Source organism: Elephantulus edwardii, unplaced genomic scaffold, assembly GCF_000299155.1.
Source record: "Elephantulus edwardii isolate Elephantulus edwardi_28Jun2011 unplaced genomic scaffold, EleEdw1.0 scaffold00151, whole genome shotgun sequence".
Classification (NCBI taxonomy): Eukaryota; Metazoa; Chordata; class Mammalia; order Macroscelidea; family Macroscelididae; genus Elephantulus; species Elephantulus edwardii.
The window spans coordinates 3,103,577-3,118,496 of NW_006399901.1; the positions used below are offsets into that span (position 1 = coordinate 3,103,577).

Here is a 14,920-nt window from a genome sequence, read left to right on the forward strand (position 1 = left end):
GGACAGTGACTAGGGATGATAGAAAGAGAATTGATGCCTTTGAGCTGTGGGACTGGAGAGGAGTGTTGAATATACCATGGACTGCTAGGAAGACAAACAGGTTTGTCCTGGAGAGGATGAAGCCGGAATGCCCCTTGGAGTCAAGGATTCTGAAGCTTCGTCTGACATACTTTGGACATGTTGCAAGGAGGGACTGGTCCTTGGAGAGGGACATCATGTTTGGGAGAGTGGAGGGAAGACGCAGGAGAGGAAGACACTTGATGAAATGGATTGATTCTGTGAGTGGAGTGGTGGGAATGAGTGTGTCTGAGACAGGCACAGGTTGGCACAGGATAGAGCAGTGTTTTAGGGCTCTTGTACGTAAGGTCGGTATGAGTCGCAAGCAACTCGACTGCACATAACAACAACTAGAGATTCTATTGTACTTTTATATCTTTACAAAATAGATTTAAACAATTATTTACTTTAAAAATTATAATTCTTTTCTGCCTTGTGCACCTTCTTCCCTCCTTCTCCTCTCCTTCCCTCCTGCCATTTGGGGTTTTATAAGGAGAGGAGGCACCAGCCCTCACGTTGTGTGACATTTTCAGAAGATTTTTTTAAAAGTTATAATTCTGAAGTTAAGCATTTCAGAACAATATTTGCAAAAACCTATATATACAAGAGATACTGGGTACCACGGGTGTTTTAGCATTCTGTGGTACAGTGGTTTCCTGCAACAGAAAATGATGACATGAACTGTATGACAGTATGTTCTACAAGCCATTTGTGGGAAATTCCTTCATAAATCTAGTGATCCAACAGCAAATCCAATCGCTTAAAATATGAAATCCTTAAAATATAAATAATGACTTGTCAAACATCACCATCACCCCATCAGCCTTGATTGGCTTTTTAATGCAGCCCATTGGCAGGAGGTTAGAGTGTCTGTGTGGAGAATGTGTGAGAAGGCCATACTTTTCCCTGCTTCCTCTTTGCATACAAGGGTAGAACAGCAAGTTTTCTTCTGATTTGTTAAGAAAAGAGGACTTGAGTGTTTAGAAATGAGAAGCCCCTCAAAAATGGCATGGCCTGTAGAAGCAGGATGAGTGGATGGACAAGGTAGAGGGCTGATTGCATTGCATGAAACTTACTAGCAAAGGGAGCTCTGGTGGCCTAGTGGCAAGAAGCTGGACTGCAATCCCAGAGGTACCTGGTTTGAATCCACCAGATGCTCTGCTGGAGAAGGAGGGACAATCTCCTCCTGTACCAGTTAGATCAGATTTGATGGGACACACAAAAAAATTTATTTATTTTTTTAAAAAAATGACCTTACTAGAAGTTGAGACTGCTGCTTGGAAATGGGCTGCATTTTCACTGGTGAAGGTGTTCATAGATGGGACGACTTTGGGCACTGCGCTTGGCAGTGCAGATTCAGAATGGAAAAGGAAGTTCACTTCTGGGGTCTTCAGAGGACCCTGAGGTTCTGAAACATTCACCTGGATCCTGGGACCTCCAGATAGCCATGGGCAGGAGCCTGGCACTAGGAAAGAGAGATTTGAGAAACTTGATGACTATTGGCTAAGCGACAGAAACCTCAAAGTCATTACCATCAAGTCAGAACCAACTCAAAGCTGACCCTCCAGCAGGTTTTCAGAGGCTGTAAATCACATGGGAAGAGATTACCTATCTTTCTTCTTAGGTGCAATTAGGGGACTTGAACCATCTGCCTTTGGGTTGGCAGTGTAACTCTCTAGCAGGGTTCCAGAGCTCCCTGGGTAAGGCTGGAGCTGCCCAATGTGGTAGAGTGTCAGCCATGTGTATCCCATGCTCAGTAGCTAAGTGCTAAATATGTTTTAAAGGGGCCATGATCTCATAAAGGCAGAACTTGATAGCAGGTGCTGGAAAGATCCAGGCTCTGAAAACATGCTGGCCGTGTTTAAGACCAGATTTTCTTGCTTCTCAGCTTTTCAGCTTCTCTAAAAACCCATGAGTTTCACAGGGTGGCTGTTCCTGTTACTACGTTTAATTTTGTCTGTCCTTTGGACACTGTGAGGATCAGTTCTCCACTTGGTGTTTGATATACATGAACCTCCCAACAACCCTGAAAGGCAGCAATAGTGTTCGCACCATTTTTCAGATGAGGAAATGGTCCAAGAAAAACTATAGTAAGCCAGCTTACTTGGTAAGTGACAATGCTGAGGTTTCATCCCCCAAGGCTCCTACAAGTTAATAACCCAGCTGTGTCTGGTAAGATCAAGTATTGCAACATGGGAACGCCACTTGGGGCTAAACCAGAGGACTCTGGGAGATTTCTGTGATTGGGCTGGTTGGGCCTGAGGCAGGTTGTTACATAGGGTGCTGTTTAGAAAGGCTGAGTGAGTTTGGACAGAGAACTAGTTCTCTTTTATTTTTTTTTTAAAAGTCTGCTCTTTGGTAGAAGCCTCAAGATAGCCTCATGTTGTAGACATCAAGGCACATTGTAAGTGTCAATATGTTGTTTGTTGTTGTTATGTGCCATCGAGTAGCCTGTGACTCATAACAACCCTTTGTACGACAGCTCTGAACCCTGCTCTATCCTGAGCCAACCTTATTGCCTCTGACACACCTATCCCCATTACCCCAGTCACTGAATCAATCCATCTCATCCAAGGTCTTCCTCTCTTGCATTGTCCCTCCACCCTTCCCTCCTTGCAACTTGTCTAAAGTATGTCAGACAAAGCTTCAGAATCCTTGCCTACAAGGAGCAGCCTGGTCTCACCCTCTCTAGGACAAACCTATTTGTTCTCCTAGCAGTCCATGGTATATTCAAGACTCTTCTCTAGGGGAGCTCTGGTGGCCTAGTGGCAAGAAGTTGTACTGCAATCCCAAAGGTACACTGTTCCAATCCACCAGATGCTCTGCTGGAGAAGGAGGGACAATCTCCTCCTGTACCTGTCAGATCTGATTTGACGGTACATGTACAAAAAAATAATAAAAATAAAGACCCTTCTCTAGCACCACACTCAAAGGCATCAATTCTCCTATCATCCCTAGTCATTGTCCCACTTTCTGATGCATAGCAAGTAATTGCAAAGACTGTGTCCTGGATCAGGCGCACCTTTGTTTTCAGGCTGACTTTGTTGCTCTTCAGAACTTTGGAGAGTTCCCTGACAGCAGACTTTCCCAATACAATCTTTTGTTGTCCTGGCTGCTCATACCGAGAGTGTTGATTATGGAGCCAAGCAAACGGAAGTTGTTAACAGTTTCTGTTAACCATCTATCATGAAGCTGCCTGTGGTGAGAATCTTTGTTTTCTTGATGTTGAGCTTCAATACATAGTTAAGACTTTGACCTACTGCAGCAAGCACTTCAGGTCCTCCTCAGTTTCCGCAAGCAGGGTCGTGTCATCTGCATAATGCAGGTTGTTGATGAGTCTTCCTCTAATCCTGATGCCACATTCCTCTTCTCAGAGCCCAGCCTCCCGGATGATCTGTTCAGAAATGGAGTGTGTTCCCAAGGTTTGTATTTCTGCCCCCATGTATGCTGACCAGATGCTCTGTGTTTCAGCTTGCAGCAACTGGCCACTAGCACCCTGACATCCTCCTCTACCCTCGTGGAGATCTTGGAAGCCATGAAGCACCCCTCGTAAGTGGGCATCACATTGTGAGGACACAGGAGCGGGCAGATCTCCAAGGGCCCAGGCCCTGGCAGGGCTACAGCTATATGCCACCCCTCCTTGCTTATCAGCTGGGAGGCCTGGGGAAGTTGACTTCTCTGAGTCTATGTTACCATGTTTGTCAAATGGTCTAATAGTGGCTGTCATAGGATTGATGTAACGAGTAAATGAAAAATTTAAGTAAACTACTAAGAACAGCTGGAGTTCTCTTTGAAGGCAAAAATGATGAGACTTCACCTTACGTATTTTGGGCATGTTGCTAGGAGGGGCTGTTTCTTGGAGAGAGACACGATGGTGGGAAGGGTGTAGGGTCAGTGAAGGAGAGGAAGACCCTTAATCAGGTGGAATGACTGTTGCAATGGGCTCTTGTGTGTCAGGAAGTGTGAGGATGGCACAGGATAGAACAGGGTTGAGATCTTTTGTTCCTAGGGTCACTGTGAGTCATGTTCGACTCAATGGCACCTTACAACAACAACTAAGTATGATGTCACTCTAGAGACTTAGGTGCACCTGATCCAGGCCATGGCCTTTGTAATTACTTGCTGTGCATCAGGAAGCTGGACAGTGATTAGGGATAATAGAAGGAGAATTGATGCCTTTGAGCTGTGCTGCTGGTATACAGTAGACTGCTAGGAGAACAAAAAAAATTCGTCCTAGAGAGGGTGAAAACAGACTGCTCATTGGAGGCAAGAATTCTGAAACTTCATCTGACATATTTTGGGCATGTTTCAAGGAGTGATGACGCTTGGGAGGGTGGAGGGACAGCACAAGAGAGGAAGACCCTGTGTGAGATGGATTGACTCAGTGACTGGGGTACTGGGGGTAGGTGTGTCAGAGACAATAAGGCTGGCACAGGATGGAGCAGGGTTGAGAGCATTTGCACATAGTGTTGCTATGAGTCACAGGCTACTTGATGGCACATAACAATAACAACAGCAACAACAAAGTATGATGACTGTCAAATATTGTTGTTTTTACATCCTTTTGAGTTGAAACTGACTCAGAGCCTACAGTCTAAGCAGGTTTTCAGAGGCAGTAAATCACCAGGGAGGACATTGCACATCTTTCTCCTTCAAAGCAGCTAGTAGATTTGAACCTCCTGCCTTTAGATTGGCAACACAACTCCTTATTCAGTGTTATCATTGTTTACTGTCGAGTCAGAACCAACTCATAGCTGACCCTCCAGCAGGTTTCCAGAAGCAGTAAATTGCATGGAAGGAGATTGGTTATCTTTCTCCTCTGGAGCAGCTTGTGGATTCGAACCAGATGCTTTTGGCTTGACAGCCCAGTTCCTTATCACTAAACCACCAAAGCTCCCTAACGAATATTGGGTAATTTATAGATGTTGGTCCCTTCTCTTTTTTTCTCTCAGTAACACCTCTGTTTCCTTATGACAATTTCTCTGGACCTTTTTCTCTCCACGAGTGAAAAAGGAGCGTTCTCCTCCTGTGTGATTGATTTACTGCTTCTGAAGACCTGCTGGGTGGGTCAGTGGTGGGTCGGTTCCGACTCAACAGTACATAACAACAAGGACGAGTGGAGAGGAGTTATTTTATGGGTCTCACTTCAGAAGCCAAGCATTTTCGCAGGAGTCCTTCTTTCTCTTCTTTTCATGCTCCTCGGCCCCATCACGGGCATGTGCACCCTGCTCTGTGCTCCTGGAACTCAGGACCGGCGTCCAGCTGCTTTCTGAACAGAAGGGCCTCTCGCCGAGCTGCTTTATCAGCGCCGAGGTGGTGCACTGGCTGGTGAACAATGTGGAGGGCGTCCAGACTCAGGTGATGGCCGTCGACATCATGCAGGTGAGACTCAAGGATGAGCCCCGCCACGCTGTCTGCTCACAGCACCACACACCCAGAGCTCTTGGAGTTTCTGAACCAGTGGCCCTGCCCACTGCAGCATGTTGTGTGCGAGAATCTGCTGTTGATGGGTGTGAGGACATGCACACAAGAACAGGTCTACCTTCGAGGGACACTTTGTTGATTGAAAACTGGTAGATCGGAAATGTTCTGGAGGGAATCTGTGGACTTTAGAACCTCAGACGAAGGTCTAGGAAAGATTCCCGGGGAACACCCTCCCTGTGTCTTCTTTGTATTGTTGCTGTTAAGTTAAATATGACTCATAGTGACCTTAAGAACGACAGACCTGAACCCTGTCCTGACCTGTGCAGTCCTCATCGTCTGACACACTTTCCCACTGCTGCAGTCACTGCCAGTCCTTCTTGTTGAGAGTCTTTCTCTCTTTTGTTGACCCTTCATCTTTCCAAGCATGATGTCCCTTTCCAAGGAATAGCCTTTCTTAACAACATGTAAGAACTCTGGTGGCCTAGCGGTAAGGAGCTGAGCTGCCATCGCAAAAGCACTTGGTTCAAATCTGCCAGCTGCTCCATGGGAGAAAGACAAACAATCTCCTGTGCGATTTAATGCCTCTTGAAAACCCACTGGAGAAATCTGCTGTTTGTCAGTTCTGACTCAATGGTAATCAACAACGACAATGACATATAGTGCTTCTACAGCAGAGATACCACAGGTGGAAGCATCTGAAGGCCTGGTATTCCTTTGAGACACCACTAACCACCCCCCACCACCACCTCAAATGCATTCTGGTCTTCCCAGGATCAAAGAGCTTCATGGACCAGGGCCTGGGTCCAAAAAAGATCCTGGCGAGTATTTCTTGGTGATACTGGTTCCCTACCCCTTGGTCCAGTCTCCTCCTCTCTTGTCTCTAGAGGGTACACTCTAGCAGAACTTCCCTTCTGTCTTATTAGGATTGGGATTAGGGAGGGTTGCATTCCACCCTTAATCTCCCCACAGCTGTTTGGTTTAGCCGATCACAGGAGATCATTGCATAGCTTCCGCATTATATATCATATGCATGTATTTTGGGGACCATAATTCAAGCCATGACACAGCCTCAAGCTCCTGGTCAGCTCCTGTTCACTCAAGACCCCCAAGCACAGCAGTTAGCGTAGTGCAGGGGTCTTGTCTCTGTGGGGCCAGGGGAGGTTCCAGCGCATAACTGAGGGCTGCAGCTTTAAGATTCCCCTCTGCTGAGATTTCAGTGTCAATGTCTTTGCTCTTAGAAAATGTTGGAAGAGCAGCTCATCACACACGCATCTGGAGAAGCTTTGCGGACCTTCATCTATGGCTTCTATTTCTACAAGATCGTAACAGACAAAGAGCCGGACCGAGGTTGGTGATGGGCTAGTGTTTTCCCTGATGACTTTTCTCCTCAAAGGAACACACTTCTCAAGCTCCATGCATGCCTTTGTATTGATGCATCTGTCAACTTCTTTGAGCCTTTAAAAAAACTACTTAAGCATAGCCAGAGTGACAGGGTTTGTAGGCTCCAGTATGTTCAGTGTGGGTGGATGAGAAATCTAAATGAAGCTGAGGTGCCTGGAGTGAGGGAAATTCTCCAGGGTCAATTCTTCGGTAGCTGTTTTTATGTCCTCCCTCATCCCACTCCAAGCACTGGTGGTTCTGGTGACGACAGACCCCGGCTCTGGTCTGGGACGTTAGTGTTTTTTGCTTGCTGGGTCTCTTTTTTGCTGTTGGATGCTGTAGAGTCAAATCCGACTCAGAGTGATCTTGTGTTCAACAGATCGAAACCTGTCCGACCGTGTGCCGCCCTCACCGTCATTGCTGTCCTTAAGCCCACTCGTCAGTCCAGTTCCTTGAGGGTCCTCCTCTTTTTCACTGGCACTGCCTTGCCAAGAAGGATGTCCTTTTCTAAAGCGTGGCCCATCCCAATAGCAGGGTCCAGAGTTTGTGAGACAAAAATTTCCCCATGGTTACCTCTGAGGAGCGCCCTGGCTGCACCTCTTCCCTCTGGAAGGCAGGCTGGCTGTGGCAGCCTCCTCAGAGCAGGCTTGTGAATCCATGGAGGTGCCAAGCCTCGAACCAGCATCCTCAGTGCACCCAGGGCCCAGAGCTCCTGTCCTGTTAAAAAGGCTTCTTCCTACTCTGTGCTCAAGAAATGAGAAATGGGATGAGGTGTCGGTGACCTCTCAGAAGAGGGTCACCTGGTGCATTTGCTGTCACCTCTCCTGAGCTCTCAGATGGGATTGTGAGTGTGTAAGCTGAGGCAGCTTGCCCCGCTTTCCCCCCTCCTCTCCCAGTGACCATGCAGCAGCCCGCCACCTGGCACACGACCGCCAAGGACGAGTTCACCAGCTTCCAGCGCAAGTGGTTCGAGGTGGCCTTTGTGGCCGAGGAACGTTTGCACTCAGAGATCCCCGCCTTCCTCCTGCCCTGGCTGCCCAGCCGGCCGGCCTCCTACGCGAGCAGACACAGCTCCTTCAGCCGCAGCTTCGGAGGGCGGAGCCAGGCAGCTGCCCTTTTAGGTAGGTGCCTAGGGTTCCGGGTGGGATCCTGGGGTGTCCTGTGCGGTGGGAGCAGGAAGGTGCATCCACTCAAGGATTTGATGCTGTGAAGCTGGGGTTGGGCCCATCGTGGATGTCACCCTGGCTGTCTTCCACCAGCCCAGTGGGCTCTTTGACTGTGGCTGGGTGGGTAGAAATCCTTATCATCCCAGCCAGCAAACGGGTCAGTAGCATTTACGTCAGGCTCAGTGAGCAGCTTACGTGGGGAGAAGCGACTGGAACATGCTACTCTGAGGATGCAAGGGATAAGATCTGATGGACCGGTGCTCACTGCTGGTCCACTCCGGCCAGAGGACCCCTCCCCGACGACTGGTGCGTCCTAGATCTCAGGACAGCGAGGAACTGCCCATTTCTAGCATCCACCTCCCCTCTTCCTCCTCACCACATGTGCCTCCACATCGAGGGGTGGTAGGCTGGAAACTCCCACCTTCTCATCATCCCTGCTGGGAGAGTGGGAACCAACCACTGAGTCAAATCCCCAGCTGCAGCTGCTTTTTTTTTCCTTGTTGTGTACCATCAAATCAGATCCGACTGGCATAGGAGGAGATTGCCCCTCCTTATCCAGCGGAGCATCTGGTGGATTCGAACCATGTGTGCCTTTGGGATTGCAGTACAGCTTCTTGTCACTAGGCCACCAGAGCTCCCTCAGCTTCAGCTTCTTGTTTGTCTTTAAAGGCCCAGCTGTCCAGAATTCTTATCGCCAAATGGTGGTCTGGCACAGCAATCAGTTCTCTGCTGCATCATGAAATCCTCGGCCTTGGCCACACACATAGCAAATTGATAGCCCTTAGGAGACCAAGTCTGTGCCTTCTTGGCCTGTGTTGCACTGGCAGGGGTTGGGGTGATGGGGGCTACAGCCTGCTGCCTCATCTCCCTTTCAATTCACCACCTCAAGGGGCCTGGAGTCCATTTACATACTCTTTCCAGTGACCAGTCCATTCCTTCTCGGCCCTCAAACCACTAACTCCTGTCCCCTCCCCTCCCCTGCCCCCAGTGTGATATCACTAGAGAAAAGGAAGATACAGGTATACAGGAGGAGCGACTGTAGTTACAATGTGGGTATTGTAGTTAATGTCACAAATCAAAATATATCTGAGTAGTTGAGTGGAAAATGGATTTGTCCTATAAATTTTCACTGAGGCCACAGTGGAAAAAAAAAGATAGGCCCCACGATTGCCCTGCCGCCCGCTGCTCTCTCTGTCAGCCCTGCTTCCTGCTTTTCTCGCTGTTGCTGTGGCTGTGAGGTGCCTCTGTATGAAACAGCGGCCCTGAGTAAAGCGGTGAGATGCTGCCAGGTTCTGTGCCATCCTCATACGCACTGTGGTGCTTGAACTCGTAGTTCCAGCCACCGTCAGTCCATCTCTGTGAGAAGCAGCTGCTTTTTACCTGACGAAGATCTCCACCAAGCATGCAGATAGTAAGCGCCTACCAACTAGGCTCTGCTGGCCTAGTGGTCAGAAGTGCTGCAATCTCAAAATCATGCGGTTCAGATCCACCAGCTGCTCTGTGAGAGAAGGATGGACAGTCTTCTCCTGTACAGTTTACAGCCTCTGAAAACCCGTTGGAGGGTCAGTTACGGGATGGTTCCTGCTCGAAGGCAGACAGTGACAACCTGAGGGGTTCATCTCTAGACATTGTTATAAACTATTTGTAGTTTCCACTGGTCAGTTATTTCACAAGTGGGCCCGCCAATTGTGCCTTCCTTGACTGTCAATCTAGAATTTCTGCTGAAATACGTCCACCACGGGTGACACTGCTGGTAGTTGAAATAACAGTGGCACAGGCTGTAGCATGCAAGCCACCACAGTATGACAGAGTGACAGACAAGTGATGGTCTGTCATTGCTAGGTGCTGTTGGGTTGGTTCCAACCCTTAGGGACCATAAGTACAACAAGACACAACAGCGACTGGTCATGTACTGTCCTCCCTGTCAGTGCTGTGTCAGAGCCCATTGCCACAGTCATCGTGTTGTTTCTCTCTGATCCCCTACCAAACATGATGTCTTTCTCCAGGGACTTTCTCTTGGGGATGGGACATGTCCAACGTCCATGCTGCCTTTTTTTTTTTTTAATTCATTGTTGCACATTATCCTATCACAAAATGTATGCCTTGTTCTAGATTGTTAAACATATAATACCTAATCATATATTCCTTCCAGACAGTTCATTCCCTCATCTGTATCTAATCCACTCTTTCCCATTCTCTCCCCAACACCCCAGCTCCCACCCCATCTATCCTATTTTATGACAGTAGTGTTATGCAGTATTTGTTCTTATGTGATTCAGAAATTTCACTCAGCATAATGTCCTCCAGGCTCCCCTATGCTATGCAATATTTTATGAGTCTATTGTTTTTCAGGGCTGCATAGTATTCCATGGTGTGGATGTACTATAGTTTTTCAACCTATTTGTTTGTGATGGGCACTTGGGTTGCTTCCATCTCTTTGCTGTTGTGAATACCGCAGCCGTAAACATGGGTGTGCATACTTCTGTTTGCATAGCAGCTCTGGTTTTTTTAGAGTGTATTCCCAGCAGTGGCCTAGCTAGGTCAAATGGCACTTCTATTTCCAACTTTTTGAGAAAGCACCAGATTGCCTTCCATGGTGGTTGTACCATTTTATATTCCCACCAGCAGTGAATAAGAGTTCCAGTCTCTCCACAACCTTGCGAGCATTTTTCTTGTTTACTGCCCTGTTGAACTTTGCTATTGTTGCTGGGGTGACTTGATACTTCTTAATTGTTTTGAAGTATTTGCTTCTAAGGAGTGTTCTGACTGTACTTCTTCCAAGACAGATTTATTCATCCTTCTGCTGTTGTTATTGTGTACTCGTGACTTGATATTGACCCATAGCTGACCCCCTAGCAGGTTTTCAGAGGCAGTAAGTCACGGTAATCACAGACCAACTTGTGGATTTGAACTGCAGACCTCTGCATTGGCAGTGCAGTTCCCTACTACTAAGCCACCAGAAGTCCCTGCATTCATTCTTCCGACAGTTTGATATTCGTAACTGTCACATAATTCAAAGGTGGTCTGTGCTCTTCCTTCTTTGGCCCAGCTTTCGCCTGTATATTGAGGTGATTGAAAATACCATGGTTTGAGTGCACCTTAGACCACACGGTGACATCTCTCCTTTTGAACACTTTAAAGAGGCCTTTTGCCCAATGCAAAAAAACAAAAAACAAACAAACAAAAAAACACACAACACCCCACAACTTCATGAATGCTTCTGCTTCCATAAACATTGATTCTGGATTCAGGTGAAATGAAATCCTTCACAACTTCAAATGTTTCTCCTTTTATCATGATGTTGCTTATTGGTCCAGTAGTGGGATTTTGTCTCCTTTATGTTGAGATCACGGGCAAGCTCTTCCTGTGCGATTAACTGCCTCTGAAAACCCACTGGAGGGTCAGCTATGGGTCGGTTCCGACTTGATGGAACACAACAACAAACAACATATTGAAGCGTAATGTGTATGAAAGGCTGTATTCAGACGCTCGGGCAAGTCTGTAAAGGTCACTCATCTCTAAACTGCCCACTCATCTAAAGCACCCCCTTCTCTCTCGTTGTCAAAAGCCAAACAAAACCAAGTAGAAACTCTGTTCAGGTTGTGTCCATCCCTCCTTGTAGAGCGACTCCTCCCAGTGACCGGAGACCTCCTCCTGGCTCAGTCCTCATCTCCCTTGCCCGCCAGCAGCATTGGGCAGGTGACCCCTGACTCCCCCTTTAACATCCCCTAATCTCTGGGATCCCACTCGCTCCTCCTTTCTCGTGAGCCTCCTTGGTTGGTTTCTTCTCTTATCTCTGACTTCTCAGCATGGTGTCCCTCATATCTCTGTCATCTCAACATTCTAATCACCTTGACTGTCCCTGGTCTGGCCAGTTCCAAATGTCTCCGCGTATCAGAGATGATAAGGATGGCTGCAGATGGGATAGGGTTCACATCGTCACTAGCTGCACTCGACTCCACTCAAACCCAGCCTGTCCACCCCAGGTCATGCTCTCCCGCCGACTTGGCATCACCATTTAGATGACCGAACGTACAGTGGTCAAACAGCTCCTGTTGTTGCTCTCACATCCCTTTATCCCCTTGTTGCTGTTGCTGTTGGGTGCAGTGAATCGAGTATAGCCCAGTGACCCCATGAACAAAGGTCTGAACCTGTCTTATCCTGCACCATCCTTATCCTCTCCAACACACTTGAGCCCATTGCTGCAGTCACCGTGTCAGTCTGTCTCATTGAGGGGCCTCCTCTCTTTCACTGACCCTCCAGCTTTCTAAGCACGCTGTGTCTTTGGAAGGAATAGCCCCTCCTAATGACGCGTCCAAAGTATGTGAGACGAAGCTTCACCATCCTTGCCTCTGAGATCTTTCCCTTCCCATTCCAGTCAGTCAGGCTTTCGTTGGCACCTCTCCTTCCCTCTCAGCTGCCCACTAGTCCAGCAGTCAGTGCTATCAGTTCTTTCTTCCATGTAGATGCTGAATTGACCATTTCTTCCTATTTTCTTTGGCACCCCTTAATCCTAGCCTCCATTTCCTCTCACCTGCTCTATTGCACTCAACTGTCATCCAGTCTTTGGGGTTTCTGCACATGCTCCTTTGTAGGTCACTTGACACCCAGGACCTTTTGAAGATCTGAGGAGGTACCACACAAGGGGGTACCACGCTCATTGGCCAGGCAGGGTCCTCTATTGTCTCTGCAATATTGTCTCAGGGTAAAAGCATCTTTTCAGCAGCCCACAGGCTCTGTGACTGGCTTCCGTTCAGGCGGCCTCATCTTATGGTGGGGTCCTGTCAGCTCTGCCTCACTGCGCTGGTTTCCTCGTGTGGCTGCGAATCCACTGAGCACACTTCTGCTTCAGGCTCTTTCCTTCTGCTTACTTGGCAGCAGCCCTGCCCACGTTCCTGGGGTCCTTCACCGTCTCACCCGCTCAGGTCTCCACACAGAGGACAAGGGAGGTCACCAAACACGCTCACTCCAGGCCGCTGGCTCTACTTAAGTCTCTTTTGCTCCTGTCACCATCTGCATTCAGTGTTTGTGTCCAGTCCAGGCGGTTTTCTGCAGCCACGTGGGTTTAAGCTGCGATGTTCTTGATTTTCTCCAGTGATGTGCTAGCACCCAGACCAGGACTTGACCACAGTCAATAACTTTAAAAAAAATAAAATGAAAACCGTGAGTAGTTAGTAGTTTGGTAGAGCTGGAGGAAGTTGAATTTGAAACATTAGGTCTGGAGTCATTAGGCCTTGTCAGAATGTTGAAAGCGTAGCAGTTCTGCCCTCCGGTCTGTTGATAATCCTGCTTGCTAGCCAAGAGGCAAATTTAGCGTCATGGGATACCAAGCACAGGTTCTGGCCCATTTGCTGCCCTTTTTCTTTGGTTAAGATGTCTTAGTGGTGCAGAGGGGCCAGTGCTCAGGTGCTAACTGAAAAGGTGGCAGTTTGAATCCACCCCCTGGCTCTGCAGGAGAAAGACTTGGCAGTCTGCTCTCATAACAATTATGCCCAAGAAAACCCTACGGAGCCGTTCTTCTCAGACTCAACAGCACATGGGAACAGCAGCTTCTTGGTTGTTGCCTCAGAACAGGCTTCAGGCATGGTCATGTTGACACTGCTGTTTTGATTCTGTGAGAACACACTTCTTTTTTTGCTTGTTTGTGTGGTTTTTTGTTTTTTTTTTAAAGGTAGGAAAAGGGCATGAGTATTCATTACCATCTTGGGGATGGGCAGGGAAAAGATAGGGTTATAGAGAGGAGATGTGTGCACAGGTACATAGAATCCATCGCAGAGCCTCCTGGGATCACTTGTCATGACTTAACTCTGGGTGTTGCACATGCGCAGCTTCCCATGGGGTTGCTGGGAATCCTGCTGAGAGAACTGCATTCTTTTTCACTTTTCAGGGAAGGTCACTTGTCTGTCACTGTCTGAGGAATTTAATATGCTGAGGAGACTGGTTTAAACTGGTGGTTCTATAAAACACCTTTGGGGGAACTTATTTAACTTAAGCTTGCAGGCAGGGTTGTTCTGTGTTCCAGGCTAAGGGTTTCATCTTCCTTAATCTTGTAACTCTTCATGAATTTGCGGGTCAAGGTACACCTGATACAGGACATGGTTTTTGCAGTTACTTGCTATGCATCAGAGAGCTGGACAGTGACTAGGAATGATAAATGGAGAGTTGATGCCTTTGAGCTATGGTGTTGTAGAAGAATATTGAATACACCATGGACTGCTAGGAGAACAAACAAGTTCATCCTGGAGAGAGTAAAGCCAGGCTGCTCCTTGGAGGCAAGGATTCTGACATACTTTGGACATGTTGCAAGGCGGGATCAGTCCTTGGAGATGGGCATCATGCTTGGGAGGGTTGAGGGAAAGCACAAGAGAGAAAGACCGTCTGTGAGATGGATTGATTCAGTGACTGGGGTAACAGAGATAGGCATATGGGACACAATAAGATCACAGGTGACTCAACAGCACGTAACAACCATCTTTTAACACCAGGAAGGTCTCTCATTGTTTGCCAAGGAAAGAAGAAAAAGCATTGTTAGAAAAATAAGGGGTTTGGTGTCACTGGAGTTCTGTCAGCTCCTAACCTGTCTCAGTCTTTGGCTCAAAAGGTCACACTAAATTTCTTTTTTTCTTGATTGTTGTTGTTGTTATGTGCCGCTGAGTCGCTTGCGACTCATAGCGACCCTATGTACAACAGCCCTAAACTCCGCTCTGTCCTGTGCCAATCGCATTGTCTCTGACACTCCCATTCCAATTATCCCAGTCACCGAATCAATCCACCTCATAGAGGGCCTTCTTCTCCTGCACCGTCCCTCCACCCTCCCAAGCATGATGTCCCTCTCCAAGGACTGGTCTCTCCTCACAACATGTCCAAAGTATGTTAGACGGAGCCTCAGAATC

At 47.8% G+C, this 14,920-nt stretch overlaps 1 protein-coding gene across 5 annotated transcripts in view; it reads left to right on the top strand.

Annotated features, from left to right (window-relative positions):
* The window catches only part of DEPDC5 (DEP domain containing 5), a 170,875-nt gene that overhangs the window by 132,439 nt on the left and 23,516 nt on the right, over positions 1–14,920 (top strand). For all 5 annotated transcript variants that reach the window (XM_006894814.1, XM_006894811.1, XM_006894812.1 and 2 more), the window contains 4 exons: positions 3,529–3,606; positions 5,307–5,439; positions 6,720–6,828; positions 7,758–7,982. In XM_006894814.1, coding sequence (XP_006894876.1) covers positions 3,529–3,606; positions 5,307–5,439; positions 6,720–6,828; positions 7,758–7,982 — 545 coding nt within the window. The remainder of the gene's footprint in view (positions 1–3,528; positions 3,607–5,306; positions 5,440–6,719; positions 6,829–7,757; positions 7,983–14,920) is intronic.